Genomic DNA, 24,171 nt, shown 5'->3' with positions numbered 1-24,171 from the left:
ATATATATATTTGTGCATGGTGTCTTGAGGGGAGATTGTTTTGGGTGGGAGGGTTTTTTGTTGTTTTCATTATTCTTTCAATACTAGTTGGGCTTTAAAGTTATTAACACATATGCATGTACAACCGTAACTCCATAAAGATTGTGAATTTCCAACTGGGGAGTTAACAGGAAGGCTTTAAACTACCTTTACCAATCCTAGGTCCTGAAAGCAGCCTAGATATGCCTGCACCATAGCTTTCTTTACCACTACTCAGCCTGGGAATAACTATGTTGGTTCAGTACTACCCAAGGACTCTATATTCTGGGACTCCTCCAATGACCGGACTCTATTGGCCTATTGGACGGCTTTCCACTGATGGAGTGGTACAAAGATGCTCCATTGTGCTGGGGAACCAGGGCAATAATTCACAACGATTTACTAATGTGGTAATAAAGTAGGAAAAATCTCTATACTGCATGCCCAACATACAATACAAAAGTCATTGCAAAGCACATACAACTAAAAAGAAAATGAAAATATTACATGTTTTGATGATTTTTTCCTCCCTTAAAGGTCACAAAATAAAACATTTGGTAAATTATTAAGTTTGACCACAGATTTAGACTAATTACCAAAAGTAGTGCTATTTTGACAAAATTATCAATTGCAGACTTGCAAATAGCAGTAATTAAGAAAGAAAGAAAGAAAGAAAGAAAGAAAGAAAGAAAGAAAGAAAGAAAGAAAGAAAGAAAGAAAGAAAGAATATCCTCTGTCCCCAAGGTGACTTAACATATAGCAGTTAAGAACCCCTCAAAACAAGATTTTGAATAAAACATATTAAAGGTATGAAACTAGCATAGCGACCTTTATACCCAATATCTTGCAAACTGCACCCAAATTAAAGGAAAATATTCTTGACAACTCCTGCGAAAATCAGATTGAAACCAAACATAAAATGTGTTACTTTTCTGGTTAGGATTATGTGAACCTTTTTAAAGCTGAAGATTTATAAAAAATATTTGTTTTAAATCTGACATAGAGTAGATATAAAAGAGGATCTGTAGACTGTATGGTGCTCTTTTGTTGCAAAAAGCATGTATGTGCAGATTAATGTGTATTTTTGCCATAACACAATGAAGATTTATTTGTATTGTATGTTTTAAACTTCAACTATTATATATGTACACATTTTGGAAGAGTCATCTTCTTGGAGCAAGGATTCTCATTTTCTATGTTTGTACAGCACCAAGCACAATACAGCCCCAACCTAGCTGGCTGCTAGTTGCTACTACAATATAAATGGTAAATAAATAAAATAATAACAATAATAGTAAAAATAGTTATTGCTTTATAAAAACATTTTAAGCAGAATGTTATGCTTTTCTAAACTTTTATGTGGTATGGAAAATAAGGACCCAATTTTGGAATAATTTCAGTACATGCCTGCCTTTGCTGTTTATGAGGAGTCTCATTTAACTTGTAAATCTCATAATATGGACTACTCATGTGTGAAATTATTTGAATGCTTAAGTATCTGCAGGATTGAGCCCTAATTTAGGTTCGATCACAGCTACCAACACTTGAAGCAGTAGCACTTCTAAGAAAAAGTGCTGTTTGTGGTACATGTGTTTTCATCAATTTCACTGGCTGAAGTTAAACAGAACAGATTCCCCTTGTTGATCCAATAGGATTATCTTGGGTTCCAATCCCGAGAACACTTATGCATGTACTTTAACTCTGTGAGCAGGCCTGTTAACTCCCTTAAAAATAAGGACTGTAGGATAGGTTATCCCTTATGTGTGTGCTAACAATAGGAACCTCAGTATATACTAGTATGCATGTTGTAAAAAGAATGTATTATATACTAGTGAAAGGTTGCAATAGTAACTGTTTGCTCAACTCTTGTACTGTATCTGTTGCTGCAGTAACCATTTGTTATAACTACATTCTTTCTATTTCATTTTCAACACAATTCAGATTGCAAAAATATAATAAAATAAATTTTCTGAAGTTTGAGCTTTGGGTTAACAGCTATTCCTGCCAAGCTATCTCCTGCCAAGCCAATAATAGGAAATTAAGCAGAAAGACTATTGTTTCAAGATGATATGTTACCCTACAGCTATTCAAAAACAATTTTAACTGAATTATCTCTGAAACAGAGTAGGGAGAATAGAAACACTTAATTCTCTGGGAAGACTGGAAACATGGCATATTCAAAGGATATATTAAATTCCCAAAGAATCAATTTGTCTGTGTGATATAGTGTTCTCATTCTTATATCAGCACCATCTGTCTAGCCAACTCAGTGATGTATAAAATGCAGGATACTTGCTGAATATATAATTTATGCATGTGGTCTGTGCAACAAAATTGCTGCATCATGCATGAATTCTTATCAAAAGTTTATGCAAAAAAGGATATCCTGTACAATGGAAAGGTATTGTAAAACTTACCCTTCAGTGTCGTTTAAATGAACCTATGTTTTTAAAAAGATATATATGAATTTAGTGTGACCAACAAGGATTGCGGTAAGGGATGCTTTAGGAATGAATTTGAGCTGGTTGGCACATATAACTAAACCAGAAGATTCCCTGATTGCCCTTCACCCTGGAGACCCAGGTGTAAATCAAGGCAAGAGAGTAGAAAGAGATTGCTTTCTCGCAATGACAGCTGTCAAAGATTACATGGGAAATGAGTTCTGACACTCTCAATTTAGTTTGTTGAGAAAGGCAGAAGAATGGTTAAGTCTGCCCTGACGATTTTGGAACCTCACTCTGAGTAGATTCAAACCCATGAGGACAAAGAAGTGAAAAGACTGTGTCAGAGTCCTTTAGGCAGTTTTCTGTTAAAAAGCTGAAAGCTCATTAAAAAGTACATCATTCCCAGTATTTCATTTCCTGTTCTTTTTTTTATTTTTACTAGACATAGGGTTACCATATTTCAACAATCAAAAAAGAGGATGGGAGGAGCCCTGCCCTAGCCCCGCCCCTGTCCTGCCCTAGCCCCGCCCCTGCCCCTTCCACTCCCTCCCACTTCCCGCCCCCTCAGAACCTCCAACCCCCCCCACTCCTTGTCCCCTGACTGCCCTCTCCTGGGACCCCTGCCCCTAACTGCCCCCCAGGACTCCACCCCCTACCTAAGCCTCCCTGCTCCTTGTCCCCTGACTGCCCCCTCCTGAGACCTTCCCCCCATCCTAACTGGCCCCCTAGGACCCTACCCCCTACCTGTCCCCTGACTGCCCCAACCCTTATCCACACCCCCACCCCCAGACAGACACCAGGGACTCCCACGCCCCATCCAACCACTCCCCACCCCCTGACAGCCCCCCCCAGAACTCCCGACCCATCTAAACCCCTCTGCTCCCTGTCCCCTGACTGCTCCGATCCCTCTCCCCACTCCTGCCCCCTGACAGCCCCCCCCCAGAACTCCCCCCCACTCCTTGTCCCCTGACTGCCTCCTCCTGGGACCCCTGCTCCTAACTGCCCCCCAGAACCCCACCCCCTACCTAAGCCTCCCTGTGCCTTGTCCCCTAACTACCCCCTCCTGAGACCCTCCCCACCTGTACTCTGACTGCCCAAAACCTTACACCCCCAACCCCCAGACAGCCCCCCCCCGAACTCCTGACCCATCCAATCCTCCCCCCTACTCTCTGTCTCTTGACTACCCCCTCCAGAACCTCCCTGCTGCTTCTCTGACCCCCTGGCCCCCTTACCATGCCGCTCAGAACAGAGTGCTGCAGAGCAGCGCGCTCGGCAGCAGGGGGAGGGGAGCAGGGGGCAGAGCTCCAGACTGCCAGAGGCCAGATGTGAATGGCCGGCTGGCGATCTGCGAATGCAGGGAGGGGGAGAGAGGGAGAGAGAGGAGGGGAGTTAACTCAGCTGCAGGGGAGAGGAGGGGGAAGTGGAGGAGGGGCTCTGGCTGCTGTAGCCGTATGCGAGTGGCAGGATCCGGCCGGCTGCCCTGTCAGCCGCGCGCGCTCTGCATGGGGGGGAAATCCAGACATTTACAAATTCACCCCGGACGCTATTTTTAACTCAAAAAAGCCAGACATGTCCGGCAGAATCCGTACGAATGGTAACCCTACTAGACAGGAATATATGATTAAACTTAAAAAAAAAAAAAAAAGATGTCTGTCCAAACATTTGTTTGAAAAACACTGCATTATTATCAATCACTAACAACATTCTGATTTTAAACACACATTTGAGTTGTCACTCACGGTGAATCAAGGCAGAGGTTTCACTCTCTAAGTGTAAGGCAAATTCTAGGAGACACTACCTTAGTAGTAGTAGGCATCCTTTAGTCTCGAGAGATCATGGGTGTCACATTTAAAGGTGATCTTTAGACCCTTTGGGCTCTTCCTTCTGAGAGCTCCTTTCTCCTCTGCTAAACTGGACTGCTTCCTCTCGTAACTCTGGAGACATTTGTTAAGCTCTTGTTTCCTAAGGCTGCGGTCTTGAGTGTGATCTTCCCATTTGTGCATATCCAGAAAAGCCCCACTGCCTTCTGGGTGAATTTGGAAGAATGTAAGGCTATGAGAGTAAACTCAGTTAGGAAATCTGGAGTGGAGCCCCAAAGGCAGTCCGGTACGAATATTTTAGTATCTTTCCGGTAACTCCTGCAGCAGATTGAGTACTAGATGTATTGGTTCTTCCTCTCCTCTGGATTTTACCAGTGATGCCGAGAGGGGGAGTCCTGAAGCATGGGCAACTCAGGGCCTCCATATCACCTGCCCAGTCTTGTGCCCTGGAGAAGTACTCCAGCTTCACCTCGAGCATTGACCCAACCCAGGAGGCAGCAGTCACCGGTTCTAAGCGCTTACTCATTTGCGTAAAGTTGAGCACCAAAAGCTGTCTCCAATAGTGGGAGAGATCATTGTATCTGACTGGACAACCACTGCTTTCATAACACTGGGCAGCCCCCACACAATAGGGTGTTGTCCCCCAACAGTCTCCCTGCTTCAATGGGTGCTTGGAGCTTAGAGTTTTATAACTTGACAAGTGGACCGTAATCAATGCACCAGGCAAATCATGTAAAAGAAAGAAAACACCCTTAAAAATAGGGTGCTGGAATGGTCACACCATGACAACTGGATTATCTGAGGACCTTCACCAGATCAACGATGCTCGTTAAACTGATGTGATTAATGACAAGCTGAAATGAAAAAATGTGGATATCAATTCCCTCCAAGAAACATGGCTAGCATTGAGCGGATCCCTCAGAGAAAAAGAATATACATTTTTCTGGTAGGGGAAAAGAGCAGAAGAAACACAAGAACTCACTTCTGGGGATGATTAAACCACCTGCAAATAGATCAGAGAGAATTTTGGAACTATGGTTGTTCACATCTGAGGGCCCAGTCAATTTTGTGAGTGTGTATGCCCCAACACTCTCCTCATCTTCTGACATCAAGGACCAGATCTACAACCGTTGAACACCACCATCAGCAAGATTCTGAAACACGAATATGTTTTCCAGCTAAGGGATTTTAATGCAAGGGTGGGAGCTCATCATGAAGCCTGGACCAACTGTCTTGGTCAACTCAGAACTGGAAAGATGAATGGAAATGGTCAGAGACTGCTAGAATTTTGTTCTAACAAACTCAAGAACAGATATAAGTAATGACTAATGAGTAGTTTGACGCATATTCCAGTGTGTTGACAGCAGTCTTAGGGGCCAAACGCACAGCCCAAACCAACTACAAGAGAGACCCAAATGAAAAAACCTTATAAGCATCAAGAGTGGCAAGAACCAAGGTACAAGAAATTTCTTGATGCTGTGCCAGTGACTATTGGCTGCACTTATGTGAAAGCATCCATGTAGCAGCTGATGCTGGCAACATCAGAAACATGTATGATGGGATCCAGAAAGCCTTGGCTCCAATTTCAAAGAAGACTGCCCCATTGAAATCAACAACAGGGGAAACAATCAACAACCACACCAAGCAGATGGATCGCTGGGTAGAACCCTACTCTGAGCTTTACTCTGATGAAAATATTGAGACACTGCCTATGAAAACGCTATATAATGATGCCAGAGTAAAGCATGTTGGCAGAGTTCATTGTAAAGTCACAAAATGGTAAATTACAAATGAATTGAAACAAACAAGGAAAGGTTAACACATAACCTGGTTTTGTCGATGTCTTAAATAGATGTGAGTTTTCCTTTAGTATTAATGAAAAACTGATTTTATATTTTTCCCCATTCTTTCAAATGAAAACCACAGGGAACTAATTTTATTCTTGAAACATGACTGACTTCAATTGAACAAAAATCAGAGACCAGTGAACCATAAAAATTACTTATCTATTTAATAAAGGCAATAATATGTGTCCAATACCCATTATCTATTAGTTAAGATCTAAGGCCTTGATCCTACACTTAGTGCTTATCTATCTAAACTAGGTAAATTTGCACTATTGTAATTACACTGATGTAGCTATACTAGTGCAAACCTCTAATGTAGACACACTGCATAGGTTTACAAATATGTGGCTTAAATTAACTCAGTAACTTAGTTGTAGCTATACCGTTGCAAAATAGCCCCATATAGACAAGGTCTTAACACTTTCTTGACTGTACTCACTCACATGAATAGCCCCACTAAAGTAAATGGGAATACTTACGTGAATACACGCATGTGTATATATTTTTGAAGGATCAGTGCCTAAAACTATTGTTTTGTTTTTAAAAATTAACAATACTGTGGTGTATATTATTGTTAGAGCTGTGTCAAACATTCATTTGAATTATGAACAAAATGGAGCGTTTCCTGAAAAAGCGTCATGTCAATGGAAATTTCCACCATACTAAAAGAAATGGGGGGTGGGGCTAGTAGGTGACAGGGATGCATGTGAAAATGTTTCTATGAGATGTATCATGGTACATTTTTGAATTCTAACCAAGAGAATTGAAAGAGGAGATTACAAAAGGTCATACTGAAAGGTGAACTATAAGGCTGGATAGAGGTTACTAGTGGTGTTCTTCAGTAATCAGTTTTGGGACCAATCTTATTAAACATGTTTATTAATGACCTTGGTACGAAAAGTTTGAGTATGCTAATAAAATTTCTTGATGACACAAAGTTGGGAGTTATTGCCGATACAGAGGAGGACCGTAATATCATACGAGAAGATCTTGACAACCTTGAAAACTTGAGTAATAGAAATGGGATGAAATTTAATAGTGAAAAGGGGAAGGTCGTGCACTTGGGGACTAACAACAAGAATTTTTTGCTATAAGCTGGGGACGTCAGTTGGAAGCAACAGTGGAGGAGAAAGACCTGGATGATCAAAGGATGACAATGAGCCGCCAATGTGATGCGGCCATGACAAAGGCTAATGCAATCCTAGGAGGCATCAGGTGATATATTTCCAGTAGAGACAGGGAAGTGCTAGTACCATCATACAAAGCACTGATAAGACCTCAACTGGATTACTGTGTGCAATTCTCATCTCCTGCATTTAAGAAAGATGAACTCAAACTGGAACAAGTGCAAAGCAGGACTACTAGGATAATCAGAGGAATGGAAAACCTACCTTATGAGAGAAGACTCAAAGAGCTTGGCTTGTTTAGCCTAACCAAACGAAAGCTGAGGCGGCATAGGATTGCTCTCTATAAATACATCAGGGAGAGAGAGGAGTTATTTAAATTATGTGCCAATCTTGACACAAGAACAAATGGATATAAAGTGGCCATCAGTAAGTTTAGACTCGAAATTAGAGGTTTCTAACCATCAGAGGAGTGAAGTTCTGGAACAAACTTCCAATGGGAGCAGTGGGAGCAAAAAACCTAACTGGCTTCAAGACTGAACTTAATAAGTTTATGGAGAGGAATGGTGTTATGTAATTGCCTACAATGGCATGTAGCTGATCTGTGACTGCTAGTAGCAAATATACCCAATGGCTGGTGAGGGGACACTAAATGGTTACAACAGAGAATTCTTTCCCAGGTGTCTGGCTGGTGGGTCTTGCCCAAATCTCAGGGTCCAATTGACTACTGTATTCCTTCCCAGGGAAGGAATTTTTCCCCATGTCAGATTTGCAGAGACCCTGGGGTTTTTTCACCTTCCTCTGCAGCATGAGTCATTTCCAGGTCAACAGACAGAGTAAATAGTGGATTCTCTGTAACCTGAAGTCTTCAAATCATGAGTTGAGGAATTCTGTAACTCAGCCAGAGGTTATGGATTAATTACTGGAATGGGTGGGCGAGGTTCTGTGGTCTGAAATGTGCACGAGGTTAGACTAGTTGGTCAATGATGGTCCCTTCTGGCCTTAAAGTCTATGAGTATGTGTGTTCATACCGGTATAATTGTACCCATATAATTAGACCAGTATAAATGATAAATTTCCCTCAGAATACAAGGCCTTAGTCTGTAGCAGTTTTCTCAGTCCTGTATGAAAGGAAGGAAGACAATATGCTCTCAAAGTATGACACAATTGGGAGCAAGTCTGCCAGCTATCAAAGAATTTGTAGATTTCCACAAAAACATAATGTGATTTAAGCTTTTGTTTATGTTCTACTCTAAGTTATTAATTCTGCTCTTTCTCCAGTGCACATTGTATAAAACAAAATTGTATCTATTATATAAATGGATGTGAGATGATCATCGTGCTGATATGAGTGAATTTCATTCCAGTCAGGACATATTTTTACAAGCATTATAAGCAACAGCTTACTGTGAATAAATGCATGTTGGGCATTTGTTTTTGTTTTAAAAAAAGCATGTCCATCACATTGGTACCTAAGGTACTTCTAGCTCAAGGTTTCAACCACTAACTCATACCACCTGTGACTATTCAAAGGGCTTTTTAGACCATGTGCTATTGAGGTGAAAAACAACCAAATAAGGACTTCAGGATAAATATTTATTTAGGCACATGAAATAATAACTCAATATAACAAGAATTGCAATTGACTATAACAAGATTTTTTTCCCAAAATTTCACACCAACACTACCATCACTTAAGCTCCTCCCATGAAAGCAATGGTAGAAGCATTAGTCTAGAAAGACACAGATGTTTTAAACATCACGCTGTGTAGTTGTCATCTAAGAAAGTTAGAAGACAAAGGATGAAATGCGGGCACCATTGACATCAATAGCAAAATTCCAAGTCAGTTCAATGGGACCAGGATTTCACCCATTGTGTTTAAATCACTGGCAACTACCAGAAACCCCTGCATATACCAGTGCTTTCACCATTCTTACCACCAGTAGAGCTGGTGGTAGCAATGTTAGGGAAGGCTAATATAGAAACAGCCTAGTGGTCCTCAGGTCATATTTGGATATAAAATGTCAAGTAATTAGATGCTTTTATGTAAACAGATTCTAGACATAATGGGCTAAAACAGGAGTTACAGTAATCTTTTGTTTACAGTATGTTTTTTGTTTGTCAAGTAAATGGGTTCTTCCTTTAGTGAAAAGGCCTGCTAGGAACTTTTTAGTTAAAGGATTACTGACAAAATAGGTCGCAATGATCTACCATGGCAACAGAAATACTTAAATTGTCTAGCTGTATTTGCAAATGTTTATTGAGCATGACAAATAATCCTGTTGCAAATTGAAATCAAATAACCTTTTCTTCTACAATGGCAAAAGCATTGCTGTCTATTTTGTAGTTATAGCATGCACAATTGCAATGAGTGAAGCCAAAAGTTCATTACTGATGCAAGTGAACTAGACTGAGATTTGGAAAAATGGTTAATGTAAAATCTCTGTTGAATTAAAGGGTACAGGTCTGCTAGCATAATTAATTCTTTTGTACTAGGATACTCTAGAGACTGGACGGTTTCTCTTCTCTATTCACAATTTCACTAAAAAAGTCATGTTTTACTATAGCTAATTGTCCCCCTCCATTACTCAAATAGGAGACTTATAGGGAAAAGGTACATGTTACATGAATAGGTGTTCAGGAGGAGGCCCTGTTTCCTCTGAATAAATTCTGAATCAATGTATCTGGATGAAAGGTGCTTTATATAGTATGGATGGAGTGGATTTATACAAGTACTCTAGTAAAAATATTTTCAACTTAGTTTCTACAAATTTTGGTTGAAAATATTTTGACTAAAATGTGAAACAATCTTTGGAAATTCCAAGAAAATAAAAATTCAAAATGTAGAACATTTTAAAAAACAAATATAATTCTTTGGCATGATTTTTTTCCATGTCTATTTAGATGCAGGGTGTAAACTGACAATTACAGGGATCCGTTTAAAACACATGGTTTCACTAGTTGTTCTAAAAGAGGTAATTATTATGTGTATATATATATATACACACACACATATTGTATAGAGTGCAATGGAGGAGATTCAGTATCGAATTGTGAAAAATGAGAGCTTTTAGTCTATCTTTCTCTCTTCTTTTCCCCTTCATAAGTGGCATAATTCAGGAAGGTATTTTATTTCATGTCTTCTGCCCAAAAGAACCTGAAATTGCCTTCATCTAAGATTGGACCCCTCAATCCAAATTATTAAAGAAATATAAACAAACAAAATTACTACAATAATTATGCTAAAATAATTATAAGGTTCAGCTAGAAAATGCACAAAAAACAAGCACATATTGAGGTATAACTCATAGCCTTATTGGACCAAGTACTGCTCTCAGTTATACCCATAATCACACAATGAAGCAGGGGAGGTGGTATTGACGTAACTAAGAGCAAAGGTGCTGTCTAGTGTACTCAGTTATATTGCTATAATTATACAGGTGTATTTTTACCAGTATAAACAGAGGAGTCTTGCTGGAGCACAGCAGGGTTACACAAAGTAGTGGGGCTCAAACATACAGTATGTCTCTCTTGCTGCTCCTTTAAGCAGATATCAAATACTCTCTGGTCATTGTGGTTCCATACACTTGATGCTAAGGCAGCATACAAACATGTTTTGGTGTTTCATGTCTTTCCTAGCAAATTCATAGAGACATAGATTTTAAGACCACAACACATGTATTTAAACAGGACAACCCACATGTGAGAAGTTAAGCATATATGTTACTGTTTGCAGGATTGGGGCCCTAGTTATTGTTGTACAGTGGATAAAACTGTTTTCCAAATGAAAATGCATAATACACACCAATGAGATAAACACAGTAGAAAAATAAATACTCTTCAATGAATAAAAAATTATTCCCCTTGGAAGAACAAACACTACAAGAAATAAAAGGAAATAGTATATTGTAGTCATTTAAGTGACAAAAATGATTCTCAGGAGGATGCCAAAAAGCTCCTTATTCTAGATTATGAAATAATGACTCTGCAGGAGATAATCAGTTCTGTTGTATATAGAAACAAATAGATACACTACTTATGTTCATCATAGCATAGTTTTGAGTTACAGAAACACTGGAAGTACTTAATTCTCACTCTCAACTATTCCGCCTTAAAAAGTTAGGTTTGATCATTGTAAATTATTTATTTATAAATAATAACATCAGAATATTTCTCAGGATGTAGTTTTAATAATTGGAGAGCAGATATATGAATACTAATATATTACCACAATATCAAATATTACTTATAGAAAACTAAAATAATAAAGAAGCAGAGTACAATTATGAAACAATACCAGTTCTCAAGTCAAAAGTTTTCCAGATTTTATTATTATAAAATACAATGCAATTGAAATGCTGTTTCTTACAGCCCCAACAAATAGATTATAGCTTCATATAGCAAATATCTGGAACAGAATCTGGTTTTAAACTACTTTAGCAGCATCACACCCCAAATCAATACAACAATAATCTTAAATCAAATCTGCATCGAATATTTCCTTTCTGTTCAAACTAATTATTTTCTCATGTATGACTCCTGACAAAATAGTTGTTATTACATTTTAGGGAACACATCTAGCTAAAACCAAAGGGATTATTTAGACCAGTGGTTCCCAAACTTGTTCTGCCGCTTGTGCAGGGAAAGCCCCTGGCTAGCCGGGCCGGTTTGTGTACCTGCCGCGTCCAGAGGTTTGGCCAATCGGAGCTGCAGGAAGTGGCACGGGCCGAGGGATGTGCTGGCCACCGCTTCCAGCAGCTCCCATTGGCCTGGAGCAGCGAACCGCGGCCACTGGGAGCAGTGATCGGACGAACCTGGGGACGCAGCAGGTAAACAAACCGGCCCAGCCCGCCAAGGGCTTTCCCTGCACAAGCGGCGAAACAAGTTTGGGAACCACTGCTTTAGACCAATAGAAATGGCCAACAGCATAATGTAGCTCTTTTTAAAGTGTGGTCTACTCTGTAAAGAGATTTTTTTTTAAATGATAACATGTTGCTATGTTGACTGTGTCTCTGTTTCTGTATCTAATATGTTCAGTTTGCCAAGGAAAGTCTTTTTTTTTTTTTTTTTTCCTAACTACTAGCCTTGCGAACTCAGCCTAGGATCTGAAAATCAAGCTTGGTTACTTTCTTCTTGAACATGCCACCTTTAGAAATGATTCTGCATGCAAAGTCTGTGGCATCTGTGCAATATCAGTGCCTTTAATGAAATGTAGTCAGTGATACTGTTGATGATGGACAAGAAGAAATAGAATCGAATTAACTCTCTCAGCTGAGTTGACACACCAGTGCAAAAAAATACATAAAAAATAGTAAGACCCCTCTTTTACAAAAGCACTTAAACTTTAATCTATCTTTATTCTGTACAGCACTTACATGGGTTTTCAACCTTAAGCAAATTCTTAAGTCCCATTGATTTCAATGAGATTTAAGCACATACTTAAGTATTATCCTCAATTACAATTCTTTCTTATATCAGGGCCTCAAAGCTTCCCCTCCCCCACACTAAAGTAGATATTGGGTATGATTTTCTGTAGGCAAAGACTGCAGCAACTCCAGTAGTTATGTTTTCTTAACACTTTCCAGTATATGCAACTATTTTAATTGTTTATAACTTTGCAAAATTTTAGCTGTTTTGGCTGTAATTCCATGCTTGCTCTCTCAGGCTAATTAATATTATTATGTGACAATTTCAGCATAAATAGTTCTCCCATTTCCAAAATTAAGTTAGGGAACACAAGTATGTTTGCCAAAGTTAAAAAAAATCCAACTCTTTTAGTATTGTCATGCTTTGGAACATAGACATTAAATTTGGCAGGGTAGTAGCTTTGGATTAAGGGAGATGCCTTTTGCTCTCCCTGTGAAAACTCATCCTGTCTTGGCCAAATTATAAGCCTCTGAAAAATCAAAAGCTCATAAGAGTTTAGTGGCTGGCTGCTCGAATCTTTGAACATTCCAGTCCGCCGAGCATACTCCCAGCCCCAAGGAGTTCCCTACATGTATTTGGATGGTACATAGAAAAAAAAATAACTTCAAGATACCCCATTGTCTGTGCTTGATACAGGTATAAAGTAGAGTGAGAACAAGGGGAAATACAATGAAAGCCCACTGCTACACATAAAGCCAGCATAAAGACCAGACAGAAATGCAGCCCAAGCACCCTGGTAATGAATGGTTTGCCTTATCAAATTGGGATCCCAAAGAGCGTGGATGTTGGCAGGAGTTGCGGCCATAATTACCATCCTTTATGGACACCCTAGGCACTTGTGCAAGATTTCAAACCATATAAACTAATACAAAAACTATAAATAATATAGCTACCCCCATGTGGATTCAACTTCAGTCATATAACACATTTAAAAAGGAAAACAGTAATAGACATGTGAACCACAACTGAGATAATGTCAGATCAACCTAACATTTGGAATTTTCTAACTTATGTACTTGATTTCTACGCTTTCTTATCCTCAAAGTCCATTTCTCATTAATGTCAGTTTCTTGCATTTAACTTCCACGTGTGCGTTTGTTTATTTTTAAAAAAATCTGAACAATTCAGCTTATGGAAATTGCAAGGGGAGGAATACCTGAAAACCATAGAGTATATACTGGTAGCTATCAAGCCACATAAACTAGCATTCCACTTATTATATGTATAAAATCTTCCTTAAAATTGCTATTTGACAAAGAAAATATTATTTAGAAGGTCCTTCTTTCCCTCAGTGAGAGAGGTAGGAAAATATTTCTTAGAGTATTGATTGCAATTTAATGATTCATTACAATATATTAGAAAGCAAACACCATTTGATCCTAAATAGGAATCTCTTTGCTAATTGCTATTGCTCCGTCCCAATAATTATGTTGCCATGCTAGTTAACTCACTTCAATATATTCTGAGAGTAGTGACTGGGGGAATTGCTACCCCTCTATAGCGAGCTAAGAGTCTAATTCCTCACACACTGAGCTTGAAATTGCTTCTGCCAGCTCTGGAATAATATGATGATCTAATCACTGCAGTTAATTATCATTCTTAGCAACAATCATTGTAATAAATATATGATTTTAATATACCTCTATAAGTGGAGATAATGAAACCAGCAATAACTGCACTTGACTTTATCACAGCCTTTGTATTCCCCTTTTTAGTCTCCCCAAAACTTTTGTGCTCAGACACAGGGAAAAAAAAAAACAGTGTGTGCCATGAGTTTCAACACTATAAAGATGACAAAAAGAACTGAGCATAAGTTTCTTCAGATGCATAGAATGGAACATATATTGAGGAGCTATATATACACATACAGAGACATGAAAAGGTGGGACTTGTCTTACCAACTCTGAGAGGCTAATTAAGTCAGAGAAAAAATTTTTTGAAGTGATAATCAAGATAGCCCAGTACAGACAGTTTGATAAGAAGTGTGAGAATACTTACATGGGGAGATAGATTCAATGTTTGTAATGGCTCAGCCATTCCCAGTCCCTATTCAAGCCTAAATTGATTGTATCTAGTTTGCATATCAATTCCAGCTCAGCAGTTTCTCGGTGGAGTCTGTTTTTGAAGCTTTTCTGTTGCAAAATTGCCACCCGCAGGTCTGTCATTGAATGACCAGACAGGTTAAAGTGTTCTCCTACTGGTTTTTGAATGTTATGATTCCTGATGTCAGATTTGTGTCCATTAATTCTTTTGCGTAGAGACTGTCCGGTTTGGCCAATGTACATGGCAGAGGGGCAAAGTACATTTCTTTGACCTTGTCTTCTCTAACTAACACACATACACACACACACACACACACACGGTCAAAGAAATGTGCCTTGAATTTAGAGCAGAAGGAGATGAGGTTTGCAATGATTATTAGTTCATGGGAAAATTTATTCCACAGTCTTGGGACAGCCCCCGAGTTGGAGGAATCTTTCAAATACTACTAGAGCATGGATAAGTCTTAGGGAAATAATATAGTATATTTTCATTTTGATGCATGAAGATTTATCTGCAGACCTATACATTTTAATAAGAGTAATGTACAATTTTTTCCTTACAAAAACATTAGTGTAGTGTACCTAAAATCACCTAGGTTGTTTACGATGGTTTATTACTATGAATACAAAATTTAGGGCTGGATTCACGTTCACGTTGCACCACCTACATAGTGCTAAGTACACTTTATATTGCTAGAAGCAGTCATATTGCCTCAGGAGAATTCTCTCTGTTTAGGACTTAGATCAGTAGCATAATGGAGCCTTAATGACAAATGGGGCTGGATGTCTGAGAATCAGGAAGCCACCATTGCTTCCCTGACCACCTTCCTTTTTCAGTGTATCAAAGCAGAGCTCAGGTGCAGAGGAGTCTCAAGCCCTAAAAGTTCAGGGTTTAGAATTTGATCCAAAGTCTGATGAAGTCAGCGGAAAGGATCTTATTTGGAGTAAGTCCTTAGAAAGGAAATACTGAATGGAAATATTTCTTACCTCGGCAGGTAGGTAAAGGGCTGCTCCACTGTCCATTGCTCCGGCACTGTGCTCGAGAGGCACCTTGAAGTAAATACCCAGTGCCACAGGTAAAGTTTACAACATCATTCAAATTGAACTCACTTCCATTAGTCACTCCATGAGCTGGGTTCCCAGGATGTCCACATGTGATTGCTGTTAAAATAAAACAAACAGACTAACATCTAATTGAAATGTGCAGATCTATAGTATTGCTTGCATTTTTAACCACTTCTTTATTAACTTGCAATTTAGTCATATTTTCTATTTATGTACCGGTAAAGTAATAAATTGAAGGAAATAGATAAATTTGTGGAGATTTTTCTATTTCTTTACAAAAATGTTGAAAAAAATTCAGAAAATGCCTGGTATATATTTTTTACTTTATTTTTAACTACTGTACAGTAAAATTTATGCAAATATACATGAGTATACTTAGATATATAGCATAATTTAGGCAGATCTGAGATCTTTCAACTAGATCATTTAAAATAAAGTCACTCCTCCTCCTCTTGTATGATTCAAAATGTTGTAGGGCCAGAACCTTGTACTCCAATCAACTCAGATTTTATGTAACACATCAGAAACACATGCCTCTTGAATAGCAGGATTTTAAATAATGTTGATTTAAGGGAGGAGTCAAAACCCAGAACTAACCTTAGTAACACAAACTCTGATTTAATCTACCAGAAAGTTGTGGATCTATTCTGCTGAAATATTATTTCAAATAGATTTTCTGAATGTAAGGAAATTATTTATTATTTATTATTTGTTAATTATTATTAATTATTAATTACTGTGTGTGTGTGTTGTGTGTACACACACACACATATATCATAAGGAAAAATAGTTGAAGAAAGTTCAGAAGTGCTCTATAATAAACTGGAATGCCATGTGGGACCAGATCAGTGATCCATTTAGATCTAGTATCTTGTGTCTAAGAGCAGACAGTATCATATGCCTTAAGAAAAGGTTCAAGAAACCCAGTAGTAGACCAGCTATGAAAGGAAATATCCCTTACATATTTTTATTCTAATGTAATTGGTGTTCCTATTATTTACACAAATGTTCACTGTTTTTCAAAATCTTGCTAAAGACATCATCCTCAATATTATCTTACAATAATGAGTTCAACATATAAATCATGTGTTGCATAAGAAAGCATTTCCTTTTATTGTTATTAATTTGTTCCATAGCTCATACAGAATACAACTACTAGGAACTATATTTTTAGAGTACACTTATAACTGTTGTACTCTTATTTTATGGTCAGGCACTGGCCTATTTCTGTGACAAAATGGAAAAAAAATGAAAAAAGAAAGAAGAAGTTAAAAGCAGAAAGCAACAGAGATGTATATTTGCATCTCTTTGACATTGTGTCAGTAATAATGATTGTATTCATTTAAACATCTTGTTTGTTGCAATTTTTTATTTCTTTGCATTTTACTTGAAAAAAATAAAGAAAACGTTAAAATTTGTTTCCTTTTATTTTTACTAGGTGTCTAACTGCCCAAGACCATTTTCTCCATCAGGAACAATTTCTTGGATGTCAATGTGAGTTTCCTTCTATAAAGGATTAAAGGCCAGATCCTCGACAAGTATAAATCACCCTTACCAAAATCAACAGAACCATAGTGATTTATGCCACCTGAGGATCTGACCCTAAAAATCTAACTATGTAACTATCATGGACCCTCAAATCAGTGCTATGCCTTAAGCTTTGGAACAATTTCAAGGAGGAACGCCTTCAGTGAGTGACCCCCAAAGGTCTTCCTCCAGGGTAAGCCTTGCAGCCTCACTGCCTCCTTGACTGAACCTCAGGGCTTCAGCATTCCTGCTTCACATGGTGAGCTCTGCTCAGTTATTCCAACTGAGACAGACTCCTGAGAGAGACTTGTATACTCTTCAGTGATTAATGCACCTCATCAAGTATTCACAGTGACACTCAAACAGCGTTGTCAAAACAGTAGGATTTATTAGTCAACTGGAACACAACATAGGAAGTCCTTAGGTTAGCACAGAGAAATGAAGGTTGAAGCTAGGGTTGCCAACTTTCTACTCGCACAAAATCAAACACCCTAGCCCTTCCTCTGCCCCGCCCCTCTCCTGAAGCCCCGCCCCTTCTCCAAGGCACCACCCCCACTCATCCATCTCCCCTCCCTCTTGTCGCTTGCTCTCCCCACCCTCACTCACTCACTCACTCACTCACTCATTTTCACCGGACTGGGGCAAGAGGTTGGGGTGTGGAAGAGGGTGAGGGCTCCGGCTGGGGGTGCAGGCTCAAGGGTAGGGCCAGAAATGAGAAATTCAGGGTGTGGAAAGGGGCTCCGGGCTGAGGCAGTGGGTTGGGATGCGGGAGGAGGTAAGGGTTCCAACTGGGGGTGCGGGCTCTGGGGTGGGTCCAGGGATGAGGAGCTTGGGTTGAAGGAGGGGGCTCTGGGCTGGGGCAGGGGGCTGTGGTTCAGGGGGGCTGGGGATGAGGGGATTGGGGTGTGGGAGGCTGCTCTGGGCTGGAACTGAGAGGTTCAGAGGGTGGGAATGGGATAATGGCTGGAGCAGGGGGCTGGGGTGCAGGAGGGGACCAGGGATGCAGGCTTCAGGAAGTGCTTACCTCAGGCAGCTCCCGGAAGCAGCGGCATATCCCCCCTCCAGCTCCTACGCAGAGGCATGGACAGGCGGCTCTGCGCGCTGCCCCATCCACAGGCACCGCCCCCACAGCTCCCATTGGCCATGGTTCCCGGCCAATGGCAGCTGCAGAGCCAGCGCTTTGGGCAGGGGCAGTGTGCAAAGCCCCCTGGTTGCTCCTATGCATAAGAGTCATAGGGGGAAATGCCGCTGCTTCCGGGAGCTGCGCGGAGCCATGGCAGTCAGTGAGCCTGCCATAGCCCCCTACACTGCCGACCGGAGTTTTAACGGCCCGGTGAGCCTGACTGGAGCCACCAGGATCCCTTTTTGACTGGGCATTCCAGTTGAAAACTGGACATCTGGAAACCTTAGTTAAAGCATACACCATTCTGGTTAGCCTACAGCCCAATGAAGCTGTAATGAACCCTATTGTTCAAGCTCTATGCCTCTCTCAGTCTGACCTCCTTGGTCACTTCCCAGATGAGAGCCCAGACTCCTTCCAGCAGCTACGTCTTATATCCACCACCTCACACCTTCCTAGTCCTTTGTTCTTGAACTGGGGTCTTTCCTCAAGTTCTGTACTAAGAAGTGAGGAAATACATCTCCCTCTCGGTCATTGGTTTCTAGGTGTCAATGTCCTGGTGATTGGATTTGCCATTGTCCTAGTTTCTCCAGTGATATGGGGTCAGCCTCAGCCAGTCTCTTTCAATTACTCCTTTGGGCTCTGACAGCCTGGTGACATTCATACCTATGTCTCTTAGCCTACCCTGAGAGCACATAACCCTTCACTGCCTTTCCCCTTATGTGGATACCATGTATAATATAGGGGAAACTGAGACCCACATACGAGTCATAAAAATATTGCAGATAATTCCCACTTTGTCACAATAACATCTAGCTATTATACAGGAAGTGTTGTATGCTAGCTCAGTTGCTTCTATCTTTTAAAACGACTTCAGATTATCAAGGTTTTAAAGTTTCAATAAACAAGCCACTTTCTAATACCTCAGAAATCATAGAACATGATATCTACTTAATAATATTATATTTTAAGGGTGATGTTTCCTGAAACCATCTACACTTGGAATTCAGTAAACTGTCAAAACAGATGATATACAGTAGGCTCTTGCAACATAAAATTGAAGTCTCCTATAAAAATTCTGAAAGTGAAGGTCATTTGTGTTTAGATTATTGTCTTTTTCAACAGATGCATATTTCCAGTCACTCTGCTCCTGTTTACACCCCTCATTACTCTTGACAGATGCTGCTTTTTGTGATGTCTTTCAGAAACTAAAGGTCTCAAACACTGAGTATAACCCTAGCACATTACCATTATTGTTGTTGTACATCACTGACCTATTGACAGATCAACACTACAATTCTTGAGCTTGCATAAGAACTACAAGTGCTGGAAAATATAAAAAGAAGACAAGGCAGGTAATTTTGGCATTATAGTGTTTTTCAGTCCCTTCAAAGCTTTTATATATAGTCAGAGCTTTTATGTATTTTAAGTAGCCATCAGGATTTTTTTAAATTCTAAGGTCATTTTTGATAGCATCATGTCATACAACTGGTGCATCACAAATCTGACCTCACCCTCTTCTCTATTCCCTAATTCCCCCAACCTGATAATGTACATAATATCCTAGTTATAAGTATTTCAAATATGCTCTGGTAAAATGAGGTCTGGGTACCAAATATGGAAATCATTAAGGCACTAAATATTTGGACTGGATATTTTCAACAGTATCTACACAGCTCAGTGTATTACTACTTTTTATATTATTTTCCAGTTTTTAAGATTTATTTCATTACAAATGGTATAGGATTGTTAGCTCTAGAAACTGAAGATCTCTATTTAAGAAGAAAAAAACTACAATTCAGAAGGTATAATGGCAATACAACCTTGCTGACTTTACCCCAACAATAAGAACCAAACCCCGACTTTTCACTTTTATGGGTAAGACCATATTTCAGCCATGTTGTAAATTTGTCAATTCTGGATCACCTATTCAGCCCAGGTCAATGTTGACCAAAAGGTCTTATCACCTGTTGACTGTTTGGTGGCTTATATGAAAAGAGAAGAGGGAATGGAGGAAACGCATACCAAAGCTCTCTGTTCCATTGGAGGAGGAAAGCGTCTCCTAGAGACTGTTTCCCCAGTCTGGTTCTGGAGCAATAATGGGGGCATTTCTTGTTCAGATAAGTGGCAAACAAGTCTATTGTTAGGGTCCCACAGTGACCGAATATGTAGTCAAGTACTGTCGAGTCCATTTCCTGGCCAATGGGAGTTGCAGGAAGCAGCAGCCAGCATATCCCTGCAGCTCACACTGCTTCCTGTAGCTCCCATTGGCCGGGAACAGTGAACTGAGGCCACTGGAAGCTGCGGGCGGACGTGCAAACGTAAACACACTGTCTGGTGGCCCACCAGTGGATTACCATGATGGGCCAGATGCAGCCTGCGGGCCACAGGTTGCCCAACACTGCCCTAGATAGATGATGACTGTAAGCTGCCCAGGGATCCCAGTATATCCATTGGAGCAGAGGAAACAGCATGGATGGTGGCAGCCATGGGTGTCCTCACCAGGTGGGTTGAAACACCAAATTTGGATGCACTTTGGATGTCCCCAGATGTTGCTTAGGTGAGCTGTGGTATGAGGTAAGGAGAGACTGTCATCCTCCTCACTGTCTGCCTCTTCTCTGGAGAAAGAAGAGCTGACAGGGAAGCTGGTGGTGAGTGTCCCAGTGCAGAGTGAGATCCCAGGGATTGGGATATAGTTGGAATTGGAGAGCCGATACCGAGTAGCAGAGATTCTGGCATCTCAGTTACCTGTAGATCCCTGGAGAAATGAAACTTCTCTGGTACTGCAGTGATGTTCAGTACTCCTAGGTTTTGCCGCTGCGGGCTCATTGGTTTTGAGGGAGTTGGTGGAGTAGGCTGAGGTCTCTCAAGCAATGGGCGGCCAGAACCAGGCTCTCTGGAATCTCTCGGTACTGTTGCCGGCTGTGTTGGTGCCAGTTTTGTAGAGGTGGTACGGTCTCTCTCTCTTTTGATCCAGTGCCACATGGGTCTTTTGTCTTTGTGATGGTACGTACACCCGAGGAACCATGAGTCTTATGAATGCAATGCTGCAGTGCTGCCAATACCATCAGCGAGGAAGTGGCTGATCTTGCCAGGGAGCTCCATTGGCCAAACAAGCCTTCATATGAGGGTCCTGTAGCCCTTTTCTTAGAAGCCTTCTGAGGGGAGTCAGTAGATTTTCTCTTAGGCACACCTTCCTTGGAAGTTGATGGTCTCTGGGTTGACCATAGTTCAGAAGGAGAGCCAGAATCTGGATCAGAGGCTGGTCTAAGGGAACTCTCCACCATTAAGAGTTAAATTTTTTGCTTGCAGCTCTTCCTTGTCCTGACCTTCAATTTTTGACAGAAGGTGCACTTCTGTGGAATGAGCGCCTCTCCAAGGCACCACATATAGAGCAAGTGTCCATCACTGATTGATATTGCCTCTCTTCAGGAGAGGCAGTGTTTGAACCCAGGGCAGCCAGGCATAATCCTTGACAGGGGGTATTCCCCAGTAAGGGGGAGAAAAAAGGTGTCAGCATTGTTAGGGAGAAAAAGAAAGGTGTAAGAAATTAAAAGAAAAAAAATTGAGAAAAAAGAAGAAAATGGGGAATGGAAAAAATGGAAACTTTACTTAGAGACAAAGAATGGAAACTCTATCATCAACTATAAAAATACAAAGCAAACTGATATTTGATTCGGCCTGCTAATCGCACCATCTCAGGACAAGGGTGGCTGAAAGGAACTGAGGGCAATTTGCCCGTATGATGCTGGCAAGAGACAGGGAAAGCGCATGTGTGGGCCGAATGGGCATGGTTATCTAAAATTTCTGATCAGAGGTGCAAGAATGCAAACACATCTACAGTAGAGCACCCGAAGGGACACTACTCAACAAAGTAATCATGGTTACTCAAAAAGTAGTAGCCATCAAACTCCAGTGCATTTGAAGGACTATATAACATAAATGGCTTTGTTTCTGCAGACCTGCTAATTTATCATCCAACTTTTGACATTGCTTCATTTATTTTATGCTTTTTATGTTTTATTTAGAAGTTGGAAGCATTTCAAATAGGTGAATGTAATAACTATTGTCTAATTTAAAGTTTTGGGGAGAAAGGAGGGAAGTATTGTTTATGGAAAATCCATTCTGTGATTGGTGCTGGTCTTTCAGAGTATCGAGTATAGCAGCTGGGTCAACTGAGTCCACTCCAGGATTTGGTTTTGACTAGTAAGTTCAGTTAGCTACAAATACAGAAGCTGCATGCTCCATTCTCTGAGCTGCAGGATTAAATCAGTGATCTGTGCAATCATACTTTAAAACTATATACTGTATGTGTGATTCATTTCAGTAGCTCCTAATCAGCTAGGACACAACATGCAGGAGACCAATCTTTCATAGGAAATGGACCAAGTCTGTGGAGGCCATTGCCCACAGAGAGAAGTGTGACACAGCTCTCAGCAGTCAAACCAAAATGAAAATCTCATCTCTTTGACTTAGCTTTCCCTTGATTAATTCTTATCACACACAAACACTATAACAAAAATAAAAAAAACAAAATAACTGTCCAATGATCTAATCAAATTACTTCTCCTACTACCGGAAAGAAAGAGAGAAACACATTGTTAGTAGTTTTTAATTATTGGGAGGTGCTTAGATGGACACACGTTCCACATATGTTTGTAGACAGACAGGCAGACAATTATCCCCAGCCTGCACCTGTCCCTTCTCTTATATAGTGGTGTTGATATTGCTAACCTTCAACATTCAGGCCAAGATGAGAGGAGGCATGCAACAGCATCTAAGTTACTTAAGGAGAAGTGTGATTGAGTGCATGGAGTGAGTACCTAATGGGAATCTGGGGGTGGATGGGCACAAGCCTATTCACAGATAAAGACCCCTCCCCCCAGCCTAAGGGGAGAAGCTACAGGACCCAGATCCCAAATAGTTTTGGGAGACAAATAATGAACAACAGGGATGGGACTGAGGTCACAGGGTTGAAAACATGGATCCAGAGGAGAACACCGAGCAGAGAACTCAACACAACGTCCACTCCTCCTCGAAAGCATTCAGGTAGCCAGCAGACATGGCCCAGAGGAACTTTGCCTGAATACCTGATCAAAGGAAGAAGTAGAAATGGGCCCCAGAGTTTCAGAGCACCTTCCCATCCAGCATTCTCCTCCTGGTAGGGAGATGGCCACCTTGGCCAATGCCAGGAGGAGGTTGACAAGGAGGTCTTGTGACTCCACGGGGATACAGATGGGGTATGCCTAAATCAGGAGGTGTGAAGGAAAGTGCAGGCAGAACCTAAGAAGACAGTTCTGAAGGAGCCAGAAAAGAGGCTGCAGCCTGGTGTACTCAAGATGGACGTGCACCAGGGTCTCCCTCAAGCCACAGGAGGGGCAGGTATCAGGGATGGGTGGAAACCATGCCAAGTAAACCCCTGTGCTCATGGCTCCATGAAGGAGCCACCAGGTAATATCTCTAGGGGGTGCGATGCGGGACCAAGGTGGAATTCAGGCTGCCCATCGGGGCTCCTCACCCTTCACACATGGTAAGTGGTCCCTCTACTTCGTGGCAGGGCAGGACATGAGGGTGAGGAAATAAAAGGTGTGGAGCACAAGTGTATACAGATAGAGGGGCTGGGGGAGCTCACAGAGCAAGGGCCCGATGATAAAATCCAGAGGGCCAGGGGTGAGGGACGGGCAGGGGCATCCTCCTGCAGTACCCACTCAAGGAAGGCCTAAGAGACAGGTGATA

At 40.8% G+C, this 24,171-nt stretch overlaps 1 protein-coding gene across 1 annotated transcript in view; it reads right to left on the bottom strand.

Moving 5' to 3' along the window:
• The window catches only part of CSMD1 (CUB and Sushi multiple domains 1), a 1,946,356-nt gene that overhangs the window by 71,878 nt on the left and 1,850,307 nt on the right, over positions 1-24,171 (bottom strand). Inside the window, exon 54 of the mRNA XM_054023823.1 lies at positions 15,711-15,884. Coding sequence (XP_053879798.1) covers positions 15,711-15,884 — 174 coding nt within the window. The remainder of the gene's footprint in view (positions 1-15,710; positions 15,885-24,171) is intronic.

This window comes from Malaclemys terrapin, chromosome 3 (genome assembly GCF_027887155.1).
Source record: "Malaclemys terrapin pileata isolate rMalTer1 chromosome 3, rMalTer1.hap1, whole genome shotgun sequence".
Lineage (NCBI taxonomy): Eukaryota > Metazoa > Chordata > Testudines > Emydidae > Malaclemys > Malaclemys terrapin.
The sequence above is the reverse complement of the archived record's forward strand: the minus strand, read 5'-3'. Positions and strand labels throughout refer to the sequence as shown.